At 53.4% G+C, this 11,259-nt stretch overlaps 1 protein-coding gene across 1 annotated transcript; it reads right to left on the reverse strand.

Moving 5' to 3' along the window:
• Positions 1–717: 717 nt before the first annotated feature.
• Positions 718–2,129, reverse strand: POU3F1 (POU class 3 homeobox 1). The gene has a single exon (XM_043998120.1). The coding sequence runs from the start codon at positions 2,127–2,129 to the stop codon at positions 789–791; it is 1,341 nt and encodes a 446-aa protein (XP_043854055.1). The 3' UTR covers positions 718–788.
• Positions 2,130–11,259: the final 9,130 nt, after the last annotated feature.

The following is an 11,259-nucleotide window of genomic DNA, read 5'->3' on the forward strand; positions in this document are numbered from 1 at the left end:
GGGCATTAACCCTTTAGGGATCTCATTGCCCCTGGGACCCCAACTGGGGAGGTTCCTCAGTGTATATGCCTGACTGTGTCTCTGTAAGGGAGAGTGACCGTTTGTGGAGGTCGCTGAGTGTGTGTGTGTGTGTGTGTGTGTGTGTGTGTGTGCGCGTGTTATTACAAGTATGATTGTAAGTGTGCCCGAAAGCGTCTGTGACAGTGTGGGTATTTTCGTGTGTGCAGCGAGCGCCCTCTCCTCTGCCCCTCTCCCCGGGATCCCCCTTCCCCCTAATCGCGTTACCTGTCGCTGCTGGGAGGACGCTGTCGGGATCCCGCCCGAAACAGCCGGGGGAAGGGAGGGAGGGAAGGGATGGGTGCGCGACCGCCTGCCTGTGAGTCTGGGGGATTTGGGCTGCCGGGAATGGGATGGATGGAGGTGGCGGTCCATGGGTGGGCGGGCGAGTTGGTTAAGTCGGCTCGGGGTCTCGGCTCCTCGCTGCTCCCGCCCAGGCTCCGCCGCCGGTCCGCCATCTCCGAGACAATTTCGGGTCCTCGTCCGTCTGGTTCGGGGTCGTGTAATTTATTTATTTATTTTTTAAGTTTCTTTGCCGTTTTTAAAATTGTAAAATTCAAACAAACAAAAAGTCCTGTCCGCGTGGGCTGCGGGCGGGATCAGCCCCCGACTGTCCTCTAGGTCTCGCTGTCTCGGGGGCTGCTCCCTTTTTTTTGGGGGGGGGGGGGTGTTGGCACGGTGGGCAGAGGAGAAGGAAGGGGCTCGAGTCCGGGCCCCGAGGGGTGAGGGGGTCACTGCACGGATCCTTGCAGTGTGTGGTGGTGGTGATGGTGCAGCGGGGCGGGCGGTGGAGGCGGCGGGGCTGAGGGCGGCGAGGTTCCCCCGCCCCCGGCCCCAGGGGGTCCCAGCTCACCTGGCGCATACACGTCGTCCATAGGGGGGTGGCCGGCGCCAGCGGCCGGGGTCATGCGCTTCTCCTTCTGCCGCCGGTTGCAGAACCAGACGCGCACCACCTCTTTCTCCAGTTGCAGGCTGTCTGCCAGGCCCGTGATCTCATGAGCCGACGGCTTGGGGCACTTAAGAAAGTGGCTCTCCAGAGCGCCCTTGACGCCCACCTCGATGGACGTGCGCTTCTTGCGTTTGCGTCCCTGCGCCGCGATCTTGTCCAGGTTGGTGGGGCTGCCGGTGGAAGAGTCGGTCTCCTCTAGCCACTTGTTCAGCAGTGGCTTCAATTTACACATGTTCTTGAAGCTGAGCTGCAGGGCCTCGAAGCGGCAGATGGTGGTCTGCGAGAAGACGTTCCCGTAGAGTGTGCCCAGAGCTAGCCCCACGTCGGCCTGCGTGAAGCCCAGCTTGATGCGCCTCTGTTTGAACTGCTTAGCGAATTGCTCCAGGTCGTCGGAGCTCGGAGCGTCCTCATCCGAGTGCTCTCCGACCGATGAGGAGCCGCCACCACCAGCGCCCGGGTGCAGGTGACCCGCATGGAGCCCACCCGCATGTCCATGTCCATGTCCACCCAGGTGGGGCGGCGGCGATGGCTCCAGCTGCGCCTCGTGTCCGTCTTCGTGCAGTCCGTGGTGCAGGCCGGGCCCCGCGCCGCCCCCGCCGGCCGCTAGCATTCCCGCGAGGCCCCCGCCCCCGGCAGCTCCCGGGTACGCGGCCGCTTGCGCATAGAGCCCTAGAGGCTGGGGCTGGTGACCCCCGCCCGCCCCGGGTGACGGTGACATGGCCGGGCCTAGGTGGTGAGGTGTCCCGCCTTGAGCCCACGCCGCTCCCGCATGGGCCGCCCCCTGGTGCACCAGCCGCGCGTGGAAGCCTCCGCCGTCGTCCCCGCGGCTGCCGCCTCCACCCTTCCCGTGGTCCAAGTGGGGGCCACTCGCCCAGTCGCCCCCGCCGCCGCCGCCCGTAGGTAGCCACTGGTGATGGGCCAGGCCCACGGGGTGCCCCGCGCTTGCTCCCAGCCACTCGTGGTGCATTAGCTTCTGCACCTCGCGGTACGCGGCCCCGGCGTGAAGTCTTTCGGCCGCTGCTGCCGCGGCCGCCGCCGCAGCTGCGTCCGGGTGCATAAGCGGCCCGGCGCCCCCGGCCCCGCCGCCCGGGCCCCGCGGCAGGTACTGCGCGGTGGTGGCCATGCCGCCACCGCCGCCGCTGCCGCCGCTGCTGCTCCGTCTGCGGGCCCCGCCGCCGCGCTCCGCCGGCTTAAAGCCGGGACCCGCTCTGTACTCCGGAGCCCCACCCCTCCTCCTTCTCATTGGCTGGCCTCAGACACGCCTCCCGTCCCCCCCCCAAAGCCCTTGGCTGACGCCCCCCTTCTTTCCTCTCGCCTGTCGCCCGGGCCCGGGCCTCCCCCTCACTATTGGCCTCCAGCTCCGGATGGTCCCGCGTGCCGGTCCCGCTGATTGGCCGCAGGGGGTTCATTCACCACCTCCTCCTTGCTCTCCACCCCCCGGTTCCCCGCACCTAACACTCACACTCACGCCCCCGGGGGCGCGGCCGCCACGTGGGAGAGTGGCGCGGGGGAGGCTTGGGGACCGCGCCCCGCTTTTTTCTCCCCACTCCCAGCGTGGGCCCTGCTTCCCACAGGCAGTGGCGACCCCAGGATAGGTCCACGGCCACGAGCAACGAACCCGAGAGAGTACAGATAACTCTTTCTGGGCAAGGCGAGAGAAGGAGGCTCAGTCAGAGTCCCTCCCTCGGTTCTCCTGTCCAGGGGATCAGGGCTGGCTCTGGGAGGCGCTCAGGTTCCCCCAGAAGCTGCTCAGCCCCGCGGCTCCTCCTCTCCGAGAGGCCGTTGCTCTGCTCTGGGACTGGCCCTCCCTATGCAGCTCGAGTCCCTGCGGTGCCGAGCTGAAAGGCAGAACCGCGGTCCGGTTCCTGCGCCCCCGGCTCAAGATCCGGGCTCGTTACGGGCTCAGCTCGGCTCTGCCCATCACCGCCCTGACCCGCGCTCTCTCATCCCGAGGGCCCACCCATCTCGATTCTCGGCCGCTCCGGTTCCGATTTGGGTCCTCTGGCTCCCCGGAAAAGGCGAGGCAGGCAGACGGGGAGGGTGCAAGGAGGAGGGAGCTGGAGCTTTGTGCCAGAGACAGAACCGGGGTTTCCAGGCCCGGCCGGGTTGGGCTGGGGCTCGATCTCCTCGGTCTCTGGACGAAGTCAGCCCCAGCGCTGCAGCCCAGGTGAGTACCTAGCCGGTGGTTGAGGGGCTGTTTGTACCCAGTAAAGATGCCACTGTCCCAGGCTTCCCTGGTTCCCTTTCATCCTTTTCCCACTTACACACTACTAGCGGGAAAGTAACTGGTGTCAGGGAGGGGCTCGGGCTGCAGCCCAGCCCCCGAGTTTCTTCCTGGGATAATGTCATCGGGCCCTCGAAAGGGGAAAGCTGGGGGTTGGGGCTCGTTGCCATGGGAAGAGGCCAGGTACTTAGACTTCTCTCTCTCCGGGCCGGGCCCCTCGGGGCTCTCTGGAAGCTGCTCCCAGCTCCACTTCCCCACTGGGCCTGACAGGCTCAGTGACTGGGGTCACAGCCAGGTCACTGCCCCCTCCCCCTTCCCCACGGAGACATTGTATGGCCTGGCAGGAGAGGAGGGCTGAGGAAGGGGGTTGTTGGTTGGGCAAACTTGTTAGGGTGGGGAGCTGTCCAGCCTGCTCTCCCTGGGAGTCTGGTTGGGGGCCCTGGCTCTGTCTGAGAAACCTTGGAAGCCTCACTTTAGTTCCTACCAGTTCCGTGGGGCGAAGGTCCTGGATCATCAGCAAACTATGTCCCGAGAGCAGGACAAGGAAGGAAAGAAGGAAGGAAGAGGACTGACATCTTGATACACCTTCCCTTCAATCCCAAACAGGCTCAGACAATTATAGGCAGGCCCCGATTCAGGTACTCTGCTGGTCACTCCAGGATTAAGCCTACAGAGACTAAGGGATTCTATCATCCTTGACGTCAGGGCAGATGAAGGGTCCTGGGCAGAGCTTGAGCTATAGTAGAGAGTCCTCGGAAGTTTTCTTATGTTCTCACTTCATGGAGGGAAAACAGAGGCTTCAAGGAGGGGCTCAGATTCTCAGGAACCCAAGCATCCTAGCTTCCACTCTTCATCCATCTCCTCCCTAACTGCCTCATCTACCAGCCTCCTGTCTTTTTCCAGCTCTGAGATTATAGCCAGAGACTTCTGATCCCTAGGGATCCTAGGGTGTTTGCTCTCTCTCTCTCTCAATCTCTCTCTGGATGCTGTAAGTACTGGCAGAGGGGGCTGATCTCTTCTTTGCCATTAAAATTCCTTTTCTCCCCCCTCTGTGTCTCCTTTCCACCCTCTCTCTTTTCCTCCTTCTCTCCCTCATGACTTCTTCCCTTAGGTTTGGCCTCAGAATGAGGTGAGTGAGGGGCCCCAAAATTGCAATCCAAGCAGGTGGTCAGTGCATCATCTGAAGTGATCAACTAAGCTTTAAGCAGGTCTCAGCTTCATTTCATGGTAGTAAAATGAATATAGGCCTTGAGTCAAGAGACCTAAATGGATATCCCACTCTGCTACTTACTACTGTTGTGATCTTGAGTAAATTCCTCTCCCTCTCTGATCCAGCTTCATCATCTATAAATGGAGAGGGTTGGACTCGATGGTGTCTAAGGTCATCTCTAGTTCTGTCATTCTTTGGGTCTGAGCTTAAGTAATGCTTCCTCCCTGGTCCTGAGTTTTCTCATCCTTAAAATGGGTATAGCAATAATATGTACACTGTGTATCTTTCAGGGTTTTCTGAAGATCTTTTTGTAAAACAAAATGTTATAGATCTAGGAGCTATTATTAATGTTATTTTCTCTGGAGATTCCCAAGTGGGCTGGGGAAACACTGACCGTTTTGAGAGTCCATGACACAGATGGATTTCTCATATGGTGACTGAACCCTGTGAAGGATGTCAGAGGAGTCTTCTATGCTTCTATCAGTTACCCTGTGGGTGACAGATGCTTTGACTGCCCCACCTCCACATTGGGGGCAGATTTCCAGTCCTTCCCTGTCACCACCCATAGTAAAAGGGGTTACTCTCCCGGTCTCCACTGATCCCTCTTAATGAGGCCAAGTCTGGGAAAATTGAGGCCTCCAGGAGAACCATGAAATGCTTCCACAATGTCTTCTCCCTCTGGTCTCTCAGATGGCTGTGCTCCTGAGGCTGTGGCCCTTTGATGGTATGAGGCAGAACTCTTCCATTGGGTAAGTTTCTTCTTTTTACCTTTCAAAAGGTTTCTCCCCTCTGCCCTGATTCATTTCCTTGGGATCAGGAGATCAAGGTTCTCAATCTGGGTAATAGAAAAGAACCTGATCTTCGGAGACAGGAGTCATAGGTCCTATTCCTGAGCCTTGACCCCAACTTCCCAGGCTAGCGTGAACTTGAATCAATAGATTTGAGGGCATTGGCTTCCCTGTTTGTAGAACAAGGGAGCTAGATTTTCAAATGATGTTCAGAAGAAAACAGTTTCAGTGAAGGGCAAATACAGGCAGTAAACCCACCCGGTCCTCCTTGGTCTAGGGGGAAAAATAATTCCAAAACATTGAATCAATAAATGGACAGTGATTGTCATTCCGTCTGAATGGGGTCTGTGGGTTCCACTTGAGTGTCCTTTGAAGTAGGAGTTATATCATAGCAGTTAGGGCCAAAAGGACCAATTCCTTTATTTCTCTAGATCTCTCAGATATTCCTCAGAAAATGGAAGCTCAGGGAAGTTATTGTCCAAGGTCACACAGTAAGCCACAGTTATGTGATGAGAACCCACACCCTTTAATGAGCTGAGTACTATAGGGAGAGAACCACTGGACTAGGGGGTGTCTCCAATTTCATCCAGTTCCAATAGCCCACGAAAGCTTGTGACTCTGAATCTGGCCCTCACCCCTTTTTATGAGAGTACCACACTGTTGACCATATGACCTCAACACAGATTTCTGGTTGGGACAGACATCTTCTGGTGATAGGACAAGGGTTTAAGAGGAGTATAGTACTTACTTGCCTTTGACATCAACAGCAGATGCGGTGGCCTTCCTCAGCCCCTGAACCTTCTAGCTAGAGCCTTTCGTGACCTGGTGAGCACTGCTGGCTGGGGGCAAGCTTGGGGAGAGGAAACAACCCCTCTAGAGGTGTCTCTCTGGGTTTTGTACAGCAAGTGGTAGTTTCCATTCAGGCTCAGCCATCAGTGATGTGACTCAGCACCTGACACCAGCCCTGCTGTCTGTTTCTGTTCTCAGGGGCAAAAAGGATTCTACTTCAAACCTCTGGGGACTGAGTGGAGCTTATAAAGTGGAGTGTGGGCCCTTGATGGGAACTGCTAGAACAAGGAACATGGAGCTCCCAGGAAAAAGTTACATTCCCTTTCTGTGTTTTTGGTATTTCAAGATCTGGACATCGGTTCACATTTATTTTTTGGGGGGGCGCTTGTTTTTTCCCATCTGTCAAATGAGAGGGTTAAACTAGGCCATCTCTAGGATCTCTTCCAATTCTGACATTCTTAGGCCCCTTCCAGCTCTGATATTTATGGTTTGACGTTCTAGGGTCCCCTCTGATTCTAATGGTCTCTATACTCTGTTCTAATCTATTTGACTACTCTCATTGCATAGCATTTCCCCAGATTTGGGCTGCCTGTAGAAGCTGATGATATCTGGGGAAGGGCGGTATTTAGGCTGAACTCCCTACCCCAGTGTCATCCAGCTACCCTGGCCCGGCAAACGCTGGGCTTCGGTCTGTGCTAGAACACCAACCACAGACCATTAGAGCCAGAGGAGATATAGAAGACAACATAGGATTTTCCTTTCAGGGAAAAAAAAAAGGAAAGTTTGTTTCTCTGCTTTGGAATTTCAAGATTTGGAAAATTAATTTTTAGGATTTATTTTTAAGTCACAATTCTTTCCAATTCAGGACTGGAAGTTTCAAACCAAACTCACAGCCTTTGCATTGGAAGGCATCTGGCATTGGAAACCAAATCTGGAAAGATTTAGCCAGTGAAAGTTCTGGTCAAAGCAGCTACTCTATTCAGAGGGAACTGGGGCTGGGAGAGGGCTTCCCTTCCCCCCCCAGCTTCCATTTTTGGGAGCACTTCGTGGTTACAAGCCCCTTTCCTGTCCATGCTCAGTCAAATGAGGTCACTGGACTGGATGAGCTCGAAGCTTCTTCAAAACTCATATGATCTGCTCTGTTCATCACAGCAGCTCTGGGAGACAGTCAGGCTAGAATAGTTTCTGTGTTTGGTATAGGAAGAAACTAAAGGAAAGTGACTTGCCTAAAGTGATGGACACAGCGAGCCAAGGGTGAAGCCGGGAAGCAAATCCAGGGCTTTTGCTGCATTTCCCCTCCCCTGTCCCCCAAGCTGATATTTTTTCCCCCTCCTGCACAACATTGGCCCTCAGGCAAGCAGGCAGATCCATGCCGACGAGTACACAGAACCCAAAGACTCAGTGACAAATAGATACACACAAGCAGATAAGCATAGATCCATATGAATCCAGACTCAGGTGGATACACGAAGACCTCCCGACCCCCCTCCCCAAACAAACAAACAAACAAACAAAACGAGGACAGGCACTAACAGAGGCAAGCAAACACACAGTCAGCCTCCCTGCAGCACAGAGAATCAGAGCAGGCATCCAGAGACAGAAGCAGAATTCCTCTTAATGCACCCAAGAGTGGATACAGATAGAGACACAGATAAATACCTAGCACCACACACACACACACACACACACACACACACACACACACACACACACACACACACACACACACCAGGCAGAGGGTAGACTTGCTCTGAAACATCTGACAGGCCACCTAGATCAGGGCTCCTGTGGTGATGATACTGTATGTCCGAAGTTGTATCCCCAGGGAGGGAAAAAAAAAAAGCTCTATACTGCCCCCACACCTCCTCCCTTCTTCCCCCCAAATGCTTTTTTTCCTTTGTTCCAGAGAGTGTTCCTGCCAGGGCAGCTCTTGCCCATCTTCTTCCTCCCCCCCCCTTCACTACTCCCAGCCCCTCCCACTGCCCCCACCCCGTCTCTCTTTTTTTAGGGCTCCCCTTTACATCAGTCAATTTGTCCCCCTCCCCCACTCCCATGCTGGGGGCTTTCCCAGCATAGCAGTCTGCCTGCTCTGGCCCAGAATGAGTCCGGCCTACCCAAACTCCTGCCTCATTTGACACAGGTCACTGATCGTCCAGCAGATGGGCCTGGCTCTGTGGGGGGTCTCAGGAGGGAGGCGGGGCTGTCTGGGGAAGGGGCAGGATGGGGAGGGGAGTGCTGCAGGCCTCTGACAGGGTTGTAGAGGGCAGTGTATTCACACAGTTCCATGTACCTATTAGAACGACACAAACACAACCACACACATTATGTACAGTGCTCCCTTCATTATTGTAGAGATCAGACACAGCCACACACACACACACACACACGCACGCACACATGAGCCATGTCGACTTCCACATGCTAATATCACAGACTGGACCATACCTACTAAACACAGACAAAGCCACAGGAACATCCCAGTCACACAGAATTCACACACAACCACACATAATATAGCCAGGCAGAAATCACACACAATTACACCATCTCACATGTGAAAACACACCTAAGAGCAGTCACACGCACAGATCGCATAAATATTACAGGCAGAATTCTGTTCCCCCCACCCCGTTATAGATACTCATCAGAGACACCCCCACCCCCACCCCATAGTCACTGGAAAACACCAGGGCCCTGGCTGGGTGAATGTACTGTGAATGGAGGGCTGGGGGTTCTCTATTGTTCTGGGTTTATTAGAAGCAGCTGGGATGGGGGGCAGTGTTAATCTTATGACTTCTTGCCCTGGGGCAAGTGGCAGAGTAGAGATTCAAATCCAGAGCTTTTGATTCCCCTTCACCCCCACCCCAATAACTGAAGGTTAAACTAGATACTCTCTAAGGTCCTTTTCAACTCATATACTTAGAGTTGGAAGAGGATCCTTACATGCTTTTGAGCACAACTCCCTCATTTTACAGATGGGGAAATTGAGACACAAGTTAAGTAAATTGCTTGAGGTCATATACATGATAAGTATATGAAGTGGAATTTGAACCCAGATCTTCCAAGGTAATTCCAGGTTCACTGCCCTGTCCACTAGACCGATTGTTCTCATTATGTCATTTAGCTTCTAAATTCTGTGACTTCTCACCACATCGCTGTGTACAAAGTCGGCCTCCTTCAAGAAGCCTGGGAGGCTGCAGGGTGTGTGTGTGTGTGTGTGTGTGTGTGTGTGTGTGTGTGTGTGTGTGTGCTCTCGCTCGCGTGTGTGTAGGGTGAGAATAACAAATGATCAAATTCAGGGCAGGTCCATTTGGAAAGGCTTCCTGGGATGAGTAAGCTTTGAGGTCCTAGCCCTGGCCCTTTCTCTGCTGTCCCATGAGCATGGAAGGGGTGGGGACTAAGGCTAATGGAGTGTGCCCTTTAAGTGCTCTTCTGGTCAGGGACCCCATTTTTGTGGACACCCATTTTATGTCTGAGGATAGGTGCTGACCTGTTCATCTGTTTCTGCATCCATCCACTCTCCTTTATGTTCCTAACAAGAGAGGAAGCTTGGGGTCTGATTCTTAATAGACCCTTCAGTCAAGAGACTTGGTGGAGGGGCGGCTAGGTGGTGCAGTGGATAGAGCACCGGCCCTGGAGTCAAGAGGACCTGAGTTCAAATTCGGCCGCGGACACTTAACACGTATTAGCTGTGTGACCCTGGGCAAGTCACTTAACCCCAATTGCCTCACTAAAAAAAAAAAAAAGAGAGACTTGGCGGATAGTGCTAGACCTGGAGTCAGAGGGACCTGAGTTGAAATCTAGCCTCAAAGACTTACTAGCTTTGTGACCTCGGACAAATCACTTAATCTCTGCCTCAGTTTCCTCAACTAAAATGGGGATAATAATAGTTACCTATCTAACAGGGTTGTTGTGAGGATCAAATGAGATAATATTTGTAGGGTGTTTAGTAGAGTACACAGTACTTTAGGTACAACAGTAGTTTAGGCACATAGTAGGTACTATATAGATGCTTATTATTATTATTATTATTTCTGGTTCGCTCCTAGTTTTCTATGTGACCTCAGGGTAACTAAAGGTTTCTTCCTCTGAGCCTCAGTTTTTTTTTTTTACCTGCAAAATGGGCAGAATCATTCCTGCCCAGCCTTTCTATTTGTTATCGAGATTAAAAAGACAGGGTGATATTTCCACCCAAGTATCATTATTAGAATTGGACAATGGTAATGTTTTCTCTCCTCCCTATTTCTCTTCCCTCCAGGCCTTGGACTTATGAGGAAGAGGCCATTTGGGGCAGAGGGGAAAAGCCTTTCCCTAGGGAGTCCCCCTCGTTTCCCTTCCCTTCTGGGCTGTCGTAGGCTTTGCCTCTTGCTAAATCTTTTCAGGAATGACTTCACCACCCACAGCTGTTTACATGCCCAGCACCTGAGCTGCCCCTCCCTGCTTCACTCAGCTCAGCATGTCTGGGTTGGAATGTTGTATCAGTTTTGACCTGAGGGGAAGCTGGCATTACCCCAGCTGTTTCAGAGGATCACAGACTCCTAGCTTAAGCAGGGCATGTCAGAGGTCATCTGTCCCATCTACCCCTCTGCCTCACTATGGGTTGATCCTTCTTCCACCCAGCCTGGAAAAATGGGTGGCCCACTTTCCTCTTTGTGATTGAAGTTCCACACCGGGAAAGGAAGCGGGTCCTAGCTGCTGACCTCAGGGCTCTCCACTTTCCTTCTGGGAAGATCTTTTCAAACCTAATATTAATCCTCCTCCTGCAGTGTTCACTTAGGGTGACAGAATGTCATTAATGGAAGTGATTATAGAAAGAATCTACTCCAATGTCCCATTTTACAAATGAATAAACCAGGGTTTAGGGAGATGAGGGGACAGCACAGGTTATAGTAAGGAAATAGCAGAGCCAGGTCTTGAACCCAGGTCTCTTTTCTGCCACACCACTCCTTTGCTTCTGTTGTTTTGCCCAAGGAGTAGAGAGTCACCTTATGAATTGCCCTGGGTCAGGATCAATCAGTAATATTAATAATTAAAAGGTAATAATAATAATAAGTTACATTTCTATCTGGGCACTTGACAGTTCAAAGGGCAGTGACCACCCAGTATCACAGGTTGATTCTGAAACCAACCCTGTGAGGTTAGCTCGGCTGGTGGTATATTATCCCTATGTTACAGGCAAAGAAACTGAGGCTCAGAGAAAGGAAATAATTTGACCAAGGTTAGTAGCAGCCCACAGGAGGAT

The sequence above is a fragment of the Dromiciops gliroides genome, chromosome 3 (genome assembly GCF_019393635.1).
Source record: "Dromiciops gliroides isolate mDroGli1 chromosome 3, mDroGli1.pri, whole genome shotgun sequence".
NCBI classification, from domain to species: Eukaryota; Metazoa; Chordata; class Mammalia; order Microbiotheria; family Microbiotheriidae; genus Dromiciops; species Dromiciops gliroides.

Excerpts from the sequence above, each read along its gene's own strand:
- POU3F1 (XM_043998120.1), bottom strand. The coding sequence starts at position 2,129 with ATGGCCACCACCGCGCAGTACCTGCCGCGGGGCCCGGGCGGCGGGGCC.